This window comes from Puma concolor, chromosome E4 (genome assembly GCF_028749965.1).
Source record: "Puma concolor isolate L17-30 chromosome E4, mPumCon1.1.hap2, whole genome shotgun sequence".
Classification (NCBI taxonomy): domain Eukaryota; kingdom Metazoa; phylum Chordata; class Mammalia; order Carnivora; family Felidae; genus Puma; species Puma concolor.
This window is the reverse complement of record NC_141683.1, coordinates 42,073,986-42,094,787: the sequence shown is the minus strand read 5'-3', so window position 1 is coordinate 42,094,787 and position 20,802 is coordinate 42,073,986. Positions and strand designations below refer to the sequence as shown.

At 36.6% G+C, this 20,802-nt stretch overlaps 1 protein-coding gene across 4 annotated transcripts in view; it reads right to left on the bottom strand.

Moving 5' to 3' along the window:
- The window catches only part of CEP350 (centrosomal protein 350), a 157,322-nt gene that overhangs the window by 122,069 nt on the left and 14,451 nt on the right, over positions 1-20,802 (bottom strand). For 3 of the 4 annotated variants that reach the window (XM_086693113.1, XM_086693116.1, XM_086693115.1), the window contains exons 2-6: positions 9,889-9,974; positions 8,585-8,631; positions 6,240-6,354; positions 5,246-5,405; positions 1,324-1,937 (exon numbers count right to left, since the gene is read on the bottom strand). In XM_086693113.1, the coding sequence (XP_086549239.1) occupies positions 1,324-1,937; positions 5,246-5,405; positions 6,240-6,354; positions 8,585-8,631; positions 9,889-9,961 (1,009 nt within the window). In that variant the 5' untranslated portion in view covers positions 9,962-9,974. The remainder of the gene's footprint in view (positions 1-1,323; positions 1,938-5,245; positions 5,406-6,239; positions 6,355-8,584; positions 8,632-9,888; positions 9,975-20,802) is intronic. The other variant, XM_086693114.1, reaches the window with a different exon arrangement.

Sequence of the window (20,802 nt, the reverse complement as noted above, 5' to 3'; positions counted from 1 at the left end):
ATTATCCACCTTTTATCTAATTCACAATTAATTATCATTATCAAAATATAATAAGCAACACAAAATAAAACTGATAATTGCTCTGGGGCACCTAGATGACTCAGTTGGTTGAGTGTCCGACTGAGGCTCAGGTCGTGATCTCACAGTTCGTGGGTTCAAGCCCCGCGACGGACTCTGTGCTGACAGCTCAGAGCCTGCTTCGGATTCTGTGTCTCCCTCTCTCTCTGCCCATCCCCACCTGCTCTCTGTCTCTCATTCTCCCTTTCTCTCAAAAATAAATAATAAACATTAAAAAAATAAAAAAATAATAAAACCAATAATTGCTCTAACCGCACATATAAAATTCATTCTGGAGAAGAAGACCTTAGGACTACAAAAAAACTGCAAAGCTGGTCAGAGAAAAGTTAGACTTGGTAGACAAATACAAAACAAAATTAACTATAGCAAAAACTGTCCTAGTTTGTTAATAACTTAAAATTAACAGAAAAAATGAATCTTGACAATTTTTGATCTTCATACACTTATCTAGAAAAACTGAACTTTGACAAAAGAAAGGCTATGGTAGCAGAAGTTTTAATGACAAAAATCTAACACAGACTGATCTGATCAATGAATCAACTCTTTAATTAAAAACTTTACATGAATAACTCTGTGAAAATAAGTTCAGGAACATAAAAATACAATCTCCTTAAAACCACCATATATAAAAACTTGAGTTGGCTACAAAGCAGAAATTCTCTTAGAAAAGGATTTTCTCAATGAAAATCTATCTATGTTGGTATAAATCTGATTTAAATATTTGTTTTCTCAAACATGGGGGCGGGGGGGGGGAATCCCTTACTGTCAAAACTTAAGAGCTTCAAATAACAGGATCAAAATATCAGTGCCAAAATATTCTGTAACCAACTGTAACTGGAATTAACTCAATTATAATTTTAAATATTTACTTTTGAAAGAACTCCTAATAACAATCCAAATACAATGGTGGAATAAGAGTAAAATTCTGGCAGTTCTCTAAAAACGACACTAATTCGTATTTTCTCTTTTTTTCAATTTATTAACTATTCAGATGGGGTTCTTCATCTCCTGAGGGACTTGTTAAAAAATCTAATTCTGGACTCTATACCGAGAAATTCTGATTTAGATCCAGTATAGCATCCAGGAATCTGTATTTTTAACCTGCACCTTGAATTAATTTCTTAAGCATTTGATTTGAGAATCACACCCTGTTCTAAAGATGACCTTCTCTATTCAAATGCACCCTAGGGAGAAAGGGGGACAAGAAGGCAGGAAGAGAGAAAGATACAAAGACTGACTACAAACCTTTATATGTTGGAGCGGGTGGTGCTGTTGCCACTTTCCTGACTTTTGCTGTCACTGAGTTATCAACATTAACAACCATTACTGGATGGTCAATATGACCCAGATTCTGGCCCCGGCCATTTGTTTCTTCTGAGTGTTCCCACTGTTTCCTAATTCGCTCCTTGAGTTTTTCCAGTTTGACATCATGTTGTCGCTGCTTTAAAATATCTAATCTTTGGGAATTACAAGTACTCGTAGAGGACGGAGAAGAGTCCGTTATCCGTAACACTTTTGGATCGACATCATGGCCCATGTTACTTACAGAAGCCTTCTCATTTCCTTTTGCTCTACTAGGCTTTTCTTCCTCAGTTCTCACAGGACCTGCCATCTTAATCAAACATTCAGAATTTTGCAACGCATCAAGTGCTGGTCGATCATTTAAAAACCTAACCACTGTATCATTGATGACAGATGATTGGGAGCTCTCAAAATCACAGCAATGTATGTTCCGTTCTTCTCGATTGCAGATCATCCGGTTCCCACTCTCAGGCTTTTCTTCATTAACATCCACACAATATACATGCTTTGACTCTAGATGGCTAGGACTTATATTGGAAGGTGTGCCATGGATTTCCCTATTATTAAAAAATAATAAGCTTTAAATAAAGAGCACAAAAAACAAACTGAAACCAAACTGAAAGAATTCTATTATTAGAGATTTTTTTTTAAATCTAGAAATTCCAGTAGGTTAAAAAACAAAATGCTCATCACTAACATTAAGATTCAATGCTCAGTGCCCCCTCTATCAAGTTAGATAGCAAATAATCTAAATCATAATGTGCATATGTAAAATAAGAAACATGCAAAACATGGAGAGATTTCCTTAAGAACTCCAGAACATAGGATTACAATCTGACTTTAGAAATTCACTTGATACCTATTACCAAAATATGCATTTTACTCCTCTATGAAATCTTAAGTATGGGAAAAAAGTTCTCAAATTCTGTGTTTGTAACTTCTAAATAATGTACCAAATTAACAAATAGATGGGGAGTACAAATAAAGTGGAGGTATAATAAATATTTTCCTTCAAATAAATGTAGTTAAGTAAAGTTAAACCTCTCTAAACCATAGATCACTTTTTTTGGTAGCTTCAAACTCTGTATAGCACATCTGGAAATTGTGGAGTAAGCAAAGACAACTAGGCATAGCCAAAGTACGTATCACAAAGCCCATATTCTTTATTCATAAAAACGTTAACAAAACTCTTCCTCCAGAGATTATTTTTATTTTATACATCATTCTAATAAGTTATATTTTAGGAACAGAAGTAGTTTATTAAAAGCGAAGTTAATGAAGACAAGCCTCAGCAGTAACAACAGCACATGATTTATGAAAAAATAGCCAACAAAATGATAAAATTTGGATCTGCAATGTCTCAAAGAGTAGACATTAGCCACATGTAGCTACTGAGCCCTTGAAATATGGTTAGCCCCAATGGGAGATGTGCTACAATGTAAATTACATACCAGGTTCTAAAGACTCAGGATGACAACAGAAAAAGAATGTAAAACATCTTCATGTGTCTGTGTATGTGACTAAAACTGTTTAAATTGTACGTATGGCTCACATTACTGGTTCTATTATACAGCACGGATCTAGATGTTTCGTGGAAAGGCACAAAACTCTAAATATCGCAAAAATTCTTAAAGCCATAACTCTGTTGCAGTATAATATGGTAATTATATCTATTGTCAGTCTATGAGTATATGCATTTTTCTAAGGAGATAGTCTGCAGCTTTCATCAAATTCTCACTGGAATCCATGACCCAAAAAACATCAGACCCCGTTCTGAGTGGTTGATTATTAAACAAGCTGGGGACTGAGAAATGACTCATGTAGCTTCCACTAGAGATCAAGACTAAATTCAGTTATTTGCACTACCTTTACCAGACCAGAACAATTCATAGTTAGAAGGATTTAGGTATAAAATTAGCAAATGTAAAGAATAAAAGAAAGCATAAAACGGTAGTTTCCATATCATGTCACAGTCTTAAAAAGGGAAGGACAGTTGATCTTCCCTCCCCACCAGAAAAAGAAAATCGTATTTTTAGTTTTCATTCACTCATTCATTAAATATTTACTGAATACATAGAAGGGTGTTTATTGTACAATTCTTTCAACTTTTCTGTAAATATAAAAATTTTCATAATAAATGTTAGGGAAAAATATTTATGGAATACTTAGTAAATGATAGGCATTAAGCTGATGTTCTGAGAATAAGACAGATTTACAGCCTTACATAACTAATGTAATGGTTAGATATGGAATCAAAATATAAAGCAACACGAAAATATATATAACAGAAGAAGTTATATTGTATTATTAGAGCATACAGGAAGAGCTAAATAGGCTGTGGGAATGGAATAGGATAGAAACACATCTGGCAATGTTTCAGATACAAGGTGCCAAAACCGAAGTTTTGACTGATGAATGGAGTCAGCCAGGTGAAGGACATTCTATTCACAGCTTCCCTATAGGTACTTTTTCTTATCTTAAAAGATACATAATTTATAAAATTTTAAATATCAAGTAGTATTCTTTTCTTTTCAAGTAGTATTCTTTGCAGGAAGAATATTAGAATATGAATAAAGAGTAATTTAGTTTCAATTCCGATAGTGATTATTTTTCTAGGCAAGTTGTTTTTGTGTGGTTAAAGATTTCTGAACTCCGATTATTTTCCACATTTTTCTTTCTCCTTTTACTAAACTATGAACTTTTACACAGATTAATTCCCTGGCCTTCTCCCCTATATTTTCTTCACCATTTTTATCGCTTCAACACTAGTGACAACTCACAAATTTACATTCCCAGCCCTCTTTCCACACACATTCCTACCCAAATTTTCAAATGCCTACTGAATATTTTCACTTAGATATTTCAAAACTGCATCAAATCAAATATTGATGTTATAGACTGATATGAACTCATGATCTACCTCTATCTCCCAAATTCTTTATCTCAATTTTAAGAGCACAAACATATACCCAGTAGTATCTAGCACCATCATGAAACTCCTTGATTTACTGGTTGACATTTTACAACACTAAAAATGTTAATGAAACAAAGAAATATAAGGCCCAATGTTTATCACCTATTACTATTTTTTATACTAAGAGCATTAATACTTTTATATCATTAGTAAAATATTCCTCAAATATAAAATTCTCTAATTTTATCTACTGAAATCCTAAATTATCAGCTAACAAAAATACACATTTTATATTATCCATTCTATCAAAATTCATACATCAATCCTGAACATCTGACAATAAGTTGCTGAAAGGAGCCACTGGCAACAAATTAAAATAAGAAACCAATTCACATTCTCAGTAGGAAAGAAATTTCAGGTAATTGATAGAAGAAGAAGGAGAAGGAGAAGGGGGAAGGGGGAAGGGGGAAGGGGGAAGGGGGAAGGGGAAGGGGAAGGGGAAGGAGAAGAAGAACAAGAGGAAGAAGAAGAAGAACAAGAGGAAGAAGAAGAAGAACAAGAGGAAGAAGAAGAGGAAGGAGGAGGAGGGGAAGAAGAAGGAGAAAACTAAGCTATACAAAGTTCATTATGTAGAACACTTAATCTGAGATATTAATGAAGAAAAAAAAAAAAAGCCACACTTCCAGAGACTGAATAATCTGTCTGTAGGAAACATATATTACAATGGTGGCAGCCTGGAGTCACTACTTCTTCCTCCCAAATATTTAATCTGTGAAAGAGTAGAAAGTCAATATTTCATCATATACAAGACTTTTGCTCTACATTTTTGGGAAATGAAAAAGGTAATAATACTAGAGCCACAGTGCTATGAAAAACTCAGAAAATAAACCATAATCTTAATGTAAATATTACAAGCTAATCCTAGTTGATAATTTACTGTTAAACACTAACCTGTAAGAAACCAAAGGTTCACGAAACTCCACGCGGTTATTTTTCCTTATGTTACTCTCCAGGGTGGTAACTCTGAGAGGGCTGCGAGATTTCTCTTTTCGTGATTTTGAAGATTTGGAGGTTGGAGCATTAACCCAAGAGTCATCCAGGAATCTACCATCTGAAGGAAAAGAAAGTCTGTAAGAACATATGATATAATCTACGATTGCCTCTGAATTTGGGTAGTGTTTATGAAAATAAGTATCTATTATTTCTGGCATCTCTAGTTGGATATCATATACGTGTACAGAAAACATTCAAATTAAACTATTACAAACCACTCAATCTATAGAGGAAAAAACTGCATTCTGAACAAAAAAAATGCAAAACAGATTCTACATACAAAATTCCTTTTGGTCAAAGGCTCTCACTCAAACAAGGAATTATCGAATAAAATCCAACAGACTCACAGGTTTAAAAAAAAAAATCACAGTTTTAATGGAAAGTACTAACCTCCAGGTTGTAGTCCACTAATTAAGTAAGAAACCACACAATTACATATATGAAAGGTAACCAGAGAAAGTAATGGCATTGTCTCAATTTACCTATGAGATACATAATTCCAATTATGATTTAACCCCCTAAACAATACGTAAATCTTATTAAATCGACTAAATCTCAAAGTGATATATCTGTGAATTTAAAATACAGACATAATCCCAAAGACTTAAAATCAAATTCTTATCACGAAAAACAAATGAAAAGTCACTGTCAAAGGTGATGCAATGATGCTAAAGTCCCTCATCAAAAGATAGTGAAAGCACCAACAGTAGTCACTGAATATGAAGCTGCTTCATAACTACTCAGCACCGAAGACAAAACACCTAAATGTTGATGAGGTATGGTCTCGGACAAAAGAGCAAGCAAATATACCAGACTATAGAAGGAAATTAAATTGAAAGAAAACATCAAAAATGTAATACATCTGTAATTCTGGAAGCAACAACACACATACCTTTTCTACTTATTTTTCTGGTAGCACTTGCAGAAGATTTCTTGGTATCCATGACAGAATCAAACACAGCTGTACTTGTAGGGACAACTTCTAATTTGTTTTCAATGTGTCTCAGCTAAAGTTCAAACACCATCACAACAAATAGGTTAATTCTGTATATAAATCAGCTACTACTGATTTACACAGTCACAAATTATATTGTCCGACACCTTTCTCTAAAGTAGGAAAAATTCAGGACTGCCTTTTTGTAGTATTAGCTTTTTCATTGTTTGTTACTTCAGCTATAGTAACAAGTAGTACAATGCTGCCCACATTTGGACAAGAAAATCAGAAAGATTCTGAAGAGGGGAACCTGGGTGGCTCAGTCAGTTGAGCACCCGACTCTTGGTTTCAGCTCAGGTCATGATCTCAGTTTGTGAGATCGAACCCCTTGTGGGGATTTTGTGCTGACAGCACGGAGCCTGCTTGGGATTCTCTCTCTCCCTCTCTCTTTCTGCCTCTCCCCCAGTTCCTTCTCTCTCTCCCTATCTCTCAAAAATAAATACACATATTTTAAAATTTTTAAAAAAAGATACTGAAGAATATCAAAGAGTTTCTATTTGTTTTGTTGATCTTTTTTTTATTATTTTTCGAAACAGTACATTTTCTAACATTATATGTTGCACATCATCGTTATATAGCCTGTGCAATTTACAGGCAAAAATTAGAAAAGAACAACTCAGATGGACTCAAATTTTAGAATTGTTCAAACAGCTACAACTTTTTAAGTCTTCTGTCTATAAAATAAGTTTCACAATAAAAACAAAATTCACGAGATAGAACTCAGGTTTCCATACACTTTACAGAAGTCAACTTCTGGTATAACCACCAATGTTCTCAATGATTTAAAAACCATTTTCCCCTAATTATATGCTTACAGGAGAAAGCTTGTAAAGCACAGAAAAGGTATAAAAAAATGAAATTAAAACCATCAAAATTCCACCACACAGAGATAAACACTGTGTAAAATTCTGATTTATCTTCATTCAGATTTTTGTGGTACAATGTACTCACAAAACTGGAATAATCATTGATATTCTGTTATCAGGCTTTTTCTCCCATTTATATTATAAGCCCCCTGTCATCCTTGAAAGTTATTTTTAGGGGCACTTGGAGGACTCAGTCGGTTAAGCACCCAACTCTTGGTTTCAGCTCAGGTCATGCTCTCATGGTTTGTGGATTCAAGCCCCACATCGGCTGCTGTGCTGACAGTGCGGAGCCTGCTTGGGATTCTCTCTCTGCCCCTCCTCTGCTTGCACACACTCACACTCTCTCTCTCAAAAATAAATAAACTTAAAAAAAAGTTATTTTTAAAAACACAATAGTTTTGAAAAACGACAATTGACAGTTTAGCTCTAAATTAGGTTAAGTTAAACTGGGGATAAAAACTATTCCTACATTGTAGATATATAATGCTCATATGGAAGAGAGAGAATATATATAATGCTGCATGTGACCCTACATTATGACCAAATCTAGGTTATAGTACCTTTTTCGATGCATTTTCAAACCAGTTCTGAAGATGAGGGTACAGAAAATACCATATTCACACAGTAAAAAATAAGTGACTCAAATTCAGGTAGGATACAAAAGAAAACAAAGAAAGGACAAATTAGGAGAGTAATTTTCCTGGACAGCAAATGAAAAAAGAAAAAGGAAAAAGGCTCCCTTTGAAGGGACTATGCACCACTTGTCAAATTTGGGTTCCTAAACTTCAGACAACTGGACAGAACACAAATGAAAACAGGTTGCCTATAGACATTCTTCAACACTACTGACAGAAAACAGCCTGCTATTGCCACAAAAGAGGCAACTCACAGTCCATTAAAGAAGCTGTGTAAATGGTGAGTCACCAAATTCTACTCCTAAAACCAATACTACACTATACGTTAACCAAATAGAATTTAAATAAAAATTTGTTCCTTTCATTTCCTCTCTGACTCTGAGCCTTCTACATAGACATAGCCCTATACTTCAAAATTCATTTTGTTTTATATCTTCATTTCAACATACCAGATGAACAAATTTATTAAAGGAGAACAAATAGCACAAATTATTTTAGTATTTTATATGCCATAGTGTTAATGTTCCTGACACTAAAATAGTGTCTTGATTATCCCTTTATTATTTAATAGCTGTCATTAATGTTCATTTTGTAATATATGGTACTTAATTTCCAACCAAAATCTTTGACTTTATTTTCCTATCACAAAAGCACTATAGAAAAAAAAAATGTAATCTATCCAATCATAACAGGAAATCAATTTTAAACCAGAAAGAAATAAATGGAAGCTATAATTACTTACAGCAGCCTTGGTCTGAGAAAGTGCATTCCACGATGTGGTTATATCTGCTAGAAAACAGTGATATTTACTGAATCAGAATCTCTGAAAAAGTCTTCAAAATCTGCATTTTAATAAGCTTCTAAATGCACTTGATTTTGAGGACCATTTTATTAGGCAGAACTATTCCTCAGCAACTGCTTTATTATATTGAACCAAAACATGGTTCTTTTCCCATCCTATAACGCCAAGTTTCCTAGTTTATGTTTTACAGTTGTATTAGACATTGATCCTATTAGTTCTTGGGACAGCTGGACCAACACCCCCACCCGCAGCTCCATCAGACGTCCCCAACAATAAGCAGTATCCTCAATTTGCCCCAATGACCTGCACACATACAAAGTTTTATATTGTGATATATTTCACATTATGATGCTGAAAAGATTAGAAAAGTACTCCAGACTTAAATCTACCAACAGAAACAAAGGCAAAATCTAGTCTTTCAGATAATAGCCCTACAAACAACATAAGGCCACATAGTTCCTTGAGTCATCCTTCTCTAGGAAATTTCATTTCTGCCAAATGTTCCTTATGTGACATGATTTCCAGATCCCTCACAAACCCAATAATCTTCCTTCAGATGTACTCTAGCTTATTAATGTACCTCAAAATATATCATGCCCTAAATTAAAGTTACCCCCAATGCATCATTAAAAAAAAAAAAAAAGAGTTCAGTGAGACTTTTCCTTTTCTTATCTGTGCACTACAGAGGCCTAAGACTATATTAGGACCTATATTATACCACTTATTGACATTACCAGAATTTTTCAGAATTTCTAAGAAACTGTGTAAAACTAATTTTGCATGCACTGCTTCTTTTTTAAAAAGAATGTTTTCGGGGCGCCTGGGTGGCGCAGTCGGTTAAGCGTCCGACTTCAGCCAGGTCACGATCTCACGGTCCGTGAGTTCGAGCCCCGCGTCAGGCTCTGGGCTGATGGCTCGGAGCCTGGAGCCTGTTTCCGATTCTGTGTCTCCCTCTCTCTCTGCCCCTCCCCCGTTCATGCTCTGTCTCTCTCTGTCCCAAAAATAAATAAAAACGTTGAAAAAAAAAATTAAAAAAAAAAGAATGTTTTCCTTTATAAAAGTTTACCATAGGACACCTTTGAAGGTGAGATCCCTTGGATGTTTAAAAGAAATTTCATTTAAAAATTTATCTACCTTTTACAAACCAAAGGATACATGTAATTTTCATTTACTGATTAGCCCAGAGTTTTATACACACGACATAAACAAGGCATTAAGTTCAATTTAAAGGAAACAGATCATACCTTGGACAGTATCCTTGCTTTGAGAGTTCCTTGGATTTGGTAAAGGCACCTCTTTTGATTTGCTGCTCTTCATCCTGCCAATTTACCTGCAATCATACCACCAGCATTCATTGAACATCAATACTATCACATTAGCAAAGGGAAATGCTATCATTTATCTTAACGTTCATGAAAGTCAGCAAGGGATTTTGTCAACTCTAAGTTACCTTCGTGCCCTGTTAAGAGTCCCTGATAATCTGATAACTTATTTTTCTTTGGAAAACTAAACCATTAAAAAGTCTATCGTGACTACCTCACACCAACTAGGATGGCAATATCAAAATGCCAACAAAACAAATACTAAGTGTTGATGCGGAGAAACTGGAACTCTTGTGGCCTGTTTGTGGGAATGTCAAATAATATAGCCTCTGTGGAAAACAGTATGGCAGTTCCTCAAAAAATTAACAATAGAGGGGTGCCTGGGTGGCTCAGTCAGTTAAGCTTCTGACTCTTGATTTCAGCTCAGGTCATCACCTCACAATTTTTGAGTTTAAGCCCGGTGTTGGGCTCCACAAAGAGCCTGCTTGGGATTCTCCCTCTTCCTCTCTCTGCCCCTCCCCTGCTCACGTGCTTGCTCGCTCGCTCTCTCGCTCTCTCTCTCTCTCTCTCCCCCTCTTAAAATAAACTTTAAAAGGGGCGCCTGTGTGGCTCAGTCGGTTAAGCGGCCGACTTCGGCTCAGGTCACGATCTTGCGGTCCGTGAGTTCGAGCCCCGCGTCGGGCTCTGTGCTGACAGCTCAGAGCCTGGAGCCTGTTTCGGATTCTGTGTCTCCCTCTCTCTCTGCCCCTCCCCTGTTCATGCTCTGTCTCTCTCTGTCTCAAAAATAAACGTTAAAAAAAAATTTTTTTTTAAATAAACTTTAAAAAAAAAAAAAGAAAGAGGACAATTTTGGAATACCTGAGTGGCTCTGCCAGTTAAGCATCTGACTCTTGATCTCAGAGTCATGTGTTCAAACCCCATGTTAGGCTCCACATTGGGTGTGAAGCCTACTTAAAAAAAAAAAAAAAAAAAAAAAAACAGGGCAGGACGGAGCCTGGGTGGCTTAGTCGGTTAAGCATCTGACTTCAGCTCAGGTCATCATCTCATGGTTTGTGAGTCTGAGCCCCTCGTCGGGCTCTGTACTGACAGCTCAGAGCGTGGAGCCTGCTTAGGATTCTGTGTCTCCCTCTCTCTCTGCCCCTTGCCCACTCACACTCTCTCTCTCAAAAATGAATAAACATTACAAAAAAATTTTAAAAGGGAGGGCAACTTTGACATATTCTATAGTAGAGATGAACTTTGAGTACATCAGCTAAGTGAAATGGGCCAGTTACAAAGAAGAATACTGTATGATTCCACTCATATAAGGTACCTATAGTAGTCAAAATCATAGGGACAAAAAGTAAAACAGTGGTTACCAGAAGCCAGAGAAGGGGGGAACATGGAGCTATTGTTTAATGGGTATAGAATTTCAGTTTTGCAAGATGGAAAAAGTTTTGGACATGGATGGTGATGATGCACAATGCTATAAATGTATTTAATATTACTAAATTATACACTAAAAATGGTTAAGATGGTACATTTTATATTATGTATTTTAATGTTTGTTTGTTTGTTTATTTTGAGAGAGAGAGACAGGGCTCAAGTCAGGTAGGACCAGATGGAGAGAGAGACACAGAATCTGAAGCAGGCTCCCAGCTCTGAACTGTCAGCACAGAGCACGACACAGGGCTCGAACTCATGAGCCATGAGATCAAAACCTGAGCCAAAGACCGACTGAGCCACCCAGGTACACCTATATTATCTATTTTAGCACAATAAAAAATACTGAAAGAAAAAAATTATATCATGACTCAAAGAGAAAGATCACGATCTGCTTATGCTGACTAAACAGCTTGATAATAGTCATATTTTCTTATCAATATAGTAGAATTATTTTGTGGGGCACCTGGGTGGCTCAGGTCATGATCTCGCAGTTTGTGAGTTCAAGCCCACCTCGGGCTCTGTACTGACAGCTCAGGGCCTGGAGCCCATTTCTCATCCTCTGTCCCCCTCTCTCTCTCTGCCCCTTCCCCATTTGCACACTCTCTCTCCAAAGAGATAAATAAAATATTTAAAAAAATAAAAATAAATAAAAATAAAAATAAATGGGTGGCTCAGCCGGTTACGCATCTGACCTCGGTTCAGGCCATGATCTCATGGTTCCTGGGTTCAAACCCTACATTGGGCTCTGTGCTAACAGCTCAGAGCCAGCAGCCTGCTTTGGATTCTGTGTTTCCCTTTCTCTCTGCCCATCCTCTGCTTGCGCTCTGTCTCTCTCTCAAAAATAAATAAAACATTAGAAAATAATAATAAAATAAAATAATAAAACTAAAAATAGAAAACAGATAGAAAAACTAAAATTAACACATATGCAAGTAGTTTAAAATTTTTCCAACCATAAAAACTCCCATCAGAGATGCCAATGTAGTTCAAAACATTAACTCACTTTACTTTCCTTCTCATAAAGATACTTTCCTTCTCATAAAGATACTTAACCAACTGCATGGCTCAGTCGGTTAGCGTCCGACTTAGGCTCAGGTCATGATCTCATAGTTCTTGGGTTCTAGCCCCAGGTCGGGCTCTGTGCTGACAGCTCAGAGCCTGGAGCCTGCTTCGGATTCTGTGTCTCCCTCTCTCTCTGCCCCTCCCCACTCATGCTCTGTCTCTGTCTCTCAAAAATAAATAAAAACATTTTAAAAAGTTTTAATAAAATAAAATGATAACAAACCTGAGTTATTGTAGTATATTAGTAAATAATATGTCAACAATTTGACAAAAGTTTTCTTTGGGCAGACTTCTCTTTTCTTTAAAACTAAAATAAATGCTTAAATACACAGTGATCATCCATTTTCCAATGAGAAGGAAGAATAGATTAAATAATCAAAACTGCATTTATGTCCATCATCTCTATGTTTAAGGGCTAATGCTGATAGGCTGAGACAAGGTAGATAAATAAAATGAAAAGCATTTAAATCTACTCCCAAATAAAAACCTTCATAAGAGTTACTCATCTTCAAATGCAAAGGACTAAATGTTTCGAGTGTGACATTTATGTAAAATTTCATCTTGTAAAGAAATGCTAGTATATTCACCATTTAACAATGAGAATGAACTAATTACAACAACATGTAACAAGATAGTTGAACATCACCAACATGTTAAGTGAAGAATGCCAGAAACAAGAGTACGTGTTGTATAATTCCATTTTATAAAGTATCAAACTTTATAAAAAAAATTTTTTAAAGGGGTGGGGAGAGCCTGGGTGGCTCAGTCGGTTGAGCGTCTGACTTCAGCTCAGGTCATGATCTCCCAGCTTGTGAGTTCGAGCCCTGCATCAGGCTCTGTGCTGGCAGCTCAGAGCCCGGAGTCTGCTTCGGATTTTGTGTCCCTCTCTCTCTCTGCTCCTTCCCTGCTCATGCTCTCTCTCTCTCTCTCTCTCAAGAATAAATAAAAAATAAAAAAACTTTTTTTAAAGTATCAAACTTCTGGGGCGCCTGGGTGGCGCAGTCGGTTAAGCATCCGACTTCAGCCAGGTCACGATCTCGCGGTCCGCGAGTTCGAGCCCCACGTTGGGCTCTGGGCTGGTGGCTCGGAGCCTGGAGCCTGTTTCCGATTCTGTGTCTCCCTCTCTCTCTGCCCCTCCCCCGTTCATGCTCTGTCTCTCTCTGTCCCAAAAATAAATAAACACTGAAAAAAAAAAATTTTAAAGTATCAAACTTCTGTGGTGTTAAAAAGACAGTGGTTATGTAGGTTTGGGCAGGGGGGTGATGAAGGGAACTAGAGCAAGGAACAGCTTTTGAGGTACTGATAATATTGTTTATTGATATGGGTGCTGATTACACGCACGTATTCTGTTTAAAGGATTTCCATCAAGCTGTGCACTTACATTCTTTTTCAATGTATATTACACATCAAAAAGTATTTTCAGATAACATGCCTAGTTGAGGTTTATAATTACAGTTTTAATTCAGTTCTACATGTCTAGTCTCATGAATGCCAGTTTTTCAATAATCCACCCTTCAAAATCCCTGGTTATCCCATACCAGTAAGTGGATGTTATTAATAGAATCTATTTAAGTAGGTCTGTTCTTTCTGTAAGAATATATATGTAAAATATGACCATTTTTTTATAAAGATAGAAAAAAATGAGGAAAAAGTACAATGAAAAAAACCTTCATAGAAAGGAGAGAATCTAATCTATCAAAACTCTTACTATCTTTAAAGTATAAATCTCAATCCGCAAAATGCCTTTTCCAATTATTTTAAGGTTACCAAGTCAAACAGATCAAACTTATTCAAGATGATTTATTGGGCAGTAATGAAACTAACCTTCTCAGTTCAATGAACATGGCTTTATTCTACAGCCATATGGAAATTTTGGAATTATTTACTGAACACTTGTGTATTCTCTTTTGCCTACTTAATCTGTCAAGAATTAAGAATTAAGGTAAGTAAAAATGTACTGTAACTTTTTGTTTCCTCTTCATATTTCTATAAACTAATGTTTATATAGCTTGATATGATTATTTAGTGCTTAGGTTATTAGGAGAAGTAAGTTATTATAGATAAAATATGTTACATATATTGCTTAAAAAAAGAGGAGTGCCTGGGTGGCTCAGTCGGTTAAGCTTCCGAATTCAGCTCAGGTCATGATCTCACACAGTTCGTCAGTTCGAGCCCCGTGTCGGGTTCTGTGCTGACAGCTTGGAGCCTGGAGCCTGCTTCGGATTCTGTGTCTCCCTCTCTCTCTGCCCCTCCCCCACTTGTGCTCTGTCACTCTTACAAAAATAAATAAACACTCAAGAGAGAGAGAGAAAATACAGAAAATTTCAATGACAATTTCTATGACAATTCTTTTGAGAGAGAGTTATCTCTGGTCACCAGAAAACACTTTTTTCAATCCATTGATAAAATTTAGGCTTTGTTCTTCAAATTCATTTTCTTATAAAACAATCCTTCAACTAAAATGTCCATACTTCCTAAAGTCTAAAAAATCATTTTTTCCTGACCCACAAGTTAGTTTTTATGAAGATAAAACAGGAAAAATAATTAAAACTAAGTATATACATATATATGTGTATGTATATAATCTGTATAACACAATTTTCCAGTAAGGTATTATAACACTATCACATTGGGTTTTTAAGCTTTCATCTTGAAATACTCACTACTCTTGGAATCAGTAAAACACATCTGTCCTATTTTCCTTATCTTCTTGATTTTTTTTTCCCCTTAACTGATGGCTTGTCTACTTTTGCCCAATTCATCATTGGTAACATTTCAAAAGGTTCCATTCGTAAGTCTCTTCTTTCCTAGCTCCTGCTTCCCAGGCAATCTCACACATTTTCATGGTTTCAACCACTTCCTAAATGTCATATTTCTGTCCTAGGTCTTTGTCTGAACTCTAGACCCAAGTTTTCAGTCTATTAGACAGGCCACCTCCAAATCCCACTGGAATTTCAAATTTATCAAGTTCAGAACCAAATTCATTATTGTTGATCTTCAAAATAGTTTCTTCTTTTTCTCATAGCGAATGGGGTTGTCATGCATCCAGTTAATCTTTGACATTTCTGCCTCTCCTTCACCATCATTTACTGAGTTACCAAGTCAATACTATCTTTTAAGACATTTCTGTTATGATATATAAAATATGCCTCCATAAAGCTGTTGAAAAAACTTAAGATATTTCTAACTTCTCTCTCCCTCTCTCTCTCTTCCCCTTGCCTCTGTTCAGAGAATTATCTTTAGCCCAAATTATGGTAAAAGCTTCCTAAATTATTCTGTTCCTAACCTATTCTCTATACTGCAACCACAATTATCTTTCTAAAAAAAGAACCTAGCAACTCTGCTTCTAAAGCTCTTCAATGACTATCACCTATGGGATAAAATTCCAGATTCCTTAGCATGATAAACTTAATTTATAGTCTTAGCCTCTTTGCTATCTTCACTGTATACCAACTGTTCCTGTCAAAAAGTCGTATCTAGAATGCATTCTCTAAACATCCAGAAATTTCTTTACCTCCACATCTTATTTCCTAAATTTTGGGGGGCAGTAATATCCTTCAAGTCCAACGTTAATGTCATCTAGTACAAATCTTTTCCCAACTGTTCCTTAACAGAACTATTACTACTTCATCTATTTCTGCAATAGCACTCTGTTAACTTTTTAGAGCCCTTATCACTGCACGCGCACACACACACACACACACACACACACACACACACACACACACTTCATTCATTCATTCATTCAATGAACATTCCTTAAGCACTTAATGCTCACAATCTAGTGAAGGCACACATATAAACAAATAGTATACAATGTGCTAAATTATATAATAAAGTTACAAATAGCATGTGTATCAGTCTCTCCACAGGTTGTATGGATTTTAAGGACTACGTCTTCTTATTTACCTTCCTATCAACAGAGACCGTCCATGAACAAAAAAGCAAATGGCAATGTTGAAAGCTGTTATGATCTCAACTTAAACAGAAAATAATAGAGGGATCAAAGGCAAGGCTGCCAGTGAAAGGACAAATAGGGAAGGGGGGGGGGTAAATCAATAGCAGTAACAATAAACATGATCACAGAAGCAGAAGAGATGGTTTAAAAAGCCAGGCTGGAAAACACTTAAGAAAGAAAGAGGAACACAATTAAAATACACCACTAGGCTAGTAAGCTGGGAACAAAAGAGAGAACAAGGGAGTGAAATTCATATACTATTTTGCAAGTAGCCTATAAGAATAACTGGTAAAATAAACTACAAACCACATACACAAAAAGCATACTTGACCTTGCTGATAACAGTGTAAAGAAGAGGGCTACAGGTGACCATATAATAAACTAAATGTATGATGCCATGGAAATAATGGGAGTCATTTGATAAAAGCATACCATCATTAATGTGCAATGAATCAGATGGCTGGAGCAAAAGATAATGCTTATCCTCTGTATTTACTTGCTCAAGTAAAAGCCTTGCTATGATTAGGCCAAAAAAAAAAAAAAAAAAAAAAGTTCAGAAAGTTTTGTATAGTTCAAAAAAACAGTTCAAGAACTATGTATAAACTGCCCTGGAGGTTCATTTATTCACTCTGGACATAATGTAATGAGCAGGTAAAGTGGAGCAGTAAAACATTACCATCTAGAGTCAGTGAACAGCAGAAACTACTCAGAAAGAGAAGACATTTCTCCCAGCTACTCACCCAGAGCAAAGATAAACTACTAGACATATGGCTTCAACCTCATATAAAGTCTGAGTGTTTCTCAGAGGGGAATGGGGTGGCCCCATCTGAACAGATTATTTGTGGTAATTAACGGAGGTGTACCACTAACTCCCAGGCTACAACCTGACAAACAAATCTGTCTTGTTGAGAATTACACTGTTAGCAATCAAGTTCCCTGATTTTGGAAGTATGGTGATATCGCGGAGTGCCATCCTCAAGAGACCTTAACTCTACCTGACTTCCAGTGAAACCCAGTAACAAAGATTCCAAGCTGCCAAGAGTCTCTAACAGACAGTAAGAAGCCAGCATCCTAAGGTAAAAATTGAAATAACTGGAATTAGATCTAGGCACACTATCCTAGATCTTATTCAATTAAGTCCATTAGTAAACAATGCATTCTTTCTCCCAAAACCCATACCATACCATTCCTTCTTCTAAAATCCTACAGGCTAAAGTGAGCTGAAAGGCGAAGGTGGGTTTCCTGATACTTTGTTACCATCTCTGGTTCTCTCATTCACTAGTACATTCTTACTTAAGAAAGTCCGCTTAAAATTAAAGAAACATTTATATTCATTCCCTAAAAAACAAATTTGTTATAATCTCTTCAAATATTATATTTTCCTTTTTTTCCCTATTTACCTCCCATTTTCTATATTTTTCCCTCTTCTGTTTTCTGTATTAATCACGTATCTGACTTCCTCTCCTCCCTTATTTTTAGTTTCCCTATTTTTATATCTACTGTTCATATTTATATCATACATGTTTATGGCTAATTTTCTATATCTAAAAAAGGTATTACCTCCATGAATAAACCTACAACATAATAAAATTTCTCTCAAAACCCAAAAAGCACCTGGGTGGCTCAGTCAGTCAAGCATCCAACTTCGGCTCAGGTTATGATCTCAGGGCTCGTAGGTTCGAGCCCTGCATCGGGCTCTGGGCTGACAGCTTGGAGCCTGGAGCCTGCTTCGGATTCTGTGTCTCCTTCTCTCTCTGCCCCTCCCCTATTCATGCTCTGTCTCTCTCAAAAATAAATAAACATTAAAAAAAATTTTTTTTCTAAAGATAACTCTCTCCCAAATAATCCATACATACATTCCCAATCATTCCTGCTGCAAGAGAGTTTCAGAGCAGCCACATAACGCCCTCCTCCAAGCACCTGCAGAGTTCCTGTCTCCTGAACCTGCTTTCTCAAGCAGCTCTAGGAGGAGAATCACCTGGATGACATATTAGAAACTGAGATGCTGAGGCTCCACCCCCAAGAGCTTCTGAATCAGTGGGTCTGTGAAGAGGCCAAAAATCTGTATTTTTAAAGGTCCACAGGAATCCCAATACCATGTCAGCTTTGAGAACTACAGCTCTGAAGACTATTTTCAGTTCTACTCTTTGAAGCCCGAAGCCTCCAAAACCACTGTTGATTTCCATAAAGATGAGCATCAGTGGAGAGAACTAATCCTATTCCCCAACCACCTGAGACCATCTCTCTTGCGAAGATCCAGAACACTTAAGAACAAAAAATACCTTTAAACCAGAAGCTAAAATTACAGACCTCTATGGGGGGTGACCATGAAGGCAGTTAATAGTTAATAATCGTAGCTACCATTTTCTGTGTTCCTTCTATGTGGGCCAAGAACTAAGTCTCCATCATAACCCACAATCCTTTTCCTTATTTGCCTTTTTCTCCTCCCCTTAATCTAAAATCTCTGTTCAATGCAGCTGGAAATCTGTATCCTTCTCTCTCCCCTTATATACTCTCTTCTTATATACTCAGGCTATACTGAGGAGAAAAGTACACAACGCATCACCCTTACCTTTCCCCTATGTATTAAGATCCCTTATTTACCCTTTTTCTCCCCTCCCATTTCTTCCCACTCCTAGCAAAAAGGAGCCTTTTCTTCTTTGTGACCCTAGGAACATACTGCGCAGGGGAAATTGCCCCCATCTGAACCTGGCTCCACTCGGGTTCCTCTTGTCCTCTTCTGTTCTCTTCCTGGTGTTCTTTTTCTCAGTACGGTATGCATAATAGAACAGACATGGGCTTTGGGGGACATTTATTTTATTTTTTTTCACTCTTGTTTATAAAAACACTTAAGCATTCAATCCCAGAGAACCAAAAATCCCACCTCCCCACTGAACACTACTAAGGGGCAGGTCTTCTGCTCCATACCTTTTCTGTTTTTCTTTCTCTCTTGTTAATGCTTTTAAAAATGAATGAGTTTTTTTATATAAATAAAGTTTTTAAAGTATGGAAAAAACTATTCATATATCCATTTCACTGATGAAGAAACAGCATCAGACAGGCTATGGAAATAGTCCAAGGTCATTCAGTGACAGATCTGAAAATTAAATCTAGAGCTCTCTCTCTCTCTCAAACCTCTGAAAGTCTCTAACAGGCCATTCACATAATGCCTCTCATAATATTCAAACTCAGCTACCATCCATAACATAATCCCCTATACTCTCTCAAAATTTCATCACAAGGCACTTGGCTTTCCCACCTGAATTCTATCCTCAATTCCCACCTCTAATGGAATCTCTGCTCCATAAACTTCAATGCACTGTAACTTCTTTAGAGAATACTCATTGAACCAATATGTCTTGACTCTTACCAAACTCACACCAAAGGACAGGGCTTGCTCACAAATGTCTATGGATGAAACGTTTTATTCCACCCTCTCTTCTACACAGGGAAGAGGTTTCAGCAGACTTTCTGGTGTTGCATCCTCTTCCACACTGAAGAAAGACCTTTTCCTCAAATTGACCCATGTCCTCCACTCATTTATTGTTTGCTGAGTGCCATGTATGTAGTAGAAATGAAAAGTGCTAAGCAGTGGGGAGACAGCAGTGAGAAGGAACATACTCACCAATTAAAGAAATCTAAAGATTTACTCAGAAAGGTGATATTCATAAAGATTACAAATGAGATGAAAATAATTAAGGGGAAAAATAGAAATGCCACAGAAGCATATAACAGAAAGAAATTCATCTAATCTGGGAAGTGAAGAGGAAAGTGTCATTAAATCTAAGACCTAAAGGATGAATATAGGGCAGCACGGAAGAGCTTTCCAGGCAGTAAGAACAGTACATGGAACAGCCCCGAGACAAAAAAGACATGACACAGTTTAAGAAACCAAAGAGCCCCATGTGTTGAAAAGGACAAATGTCAAGAAATAAATCTGAAGAAGAAAAGGAACAAGATCATGTGAGGTCTTCAACACGATTTGTTTTTAAAGGATCAATTATTGGCCACTCCTCTCCATGACCACAGTTTTGAGAAACCAATAACATAGAATCTATACCACTCTATTGCACTTTTCAGAAAACTTTAAGAATACTTTTATTACTGGGAATGCAAGCTGGTGCAGCCAATCTGGAAAACAGTATGGAGGTTCCTCAAAAAACTAAAAATAGAACTACCCTACAACCCAGCAATTGCACTACTAGGCATTTATCCATGGGATACAGGTGTGCTGTTTCAAAGGGACACATGCACCCCCATGTTTACAGCAGCACTATCAACAATAGCCAAAGTATGGAAAGAGCCCAAATGTCCATCAACAGATGAATGGATAAAGAAGATGTGGTATATATATATATGTATACACACACATACACACACACACACACACA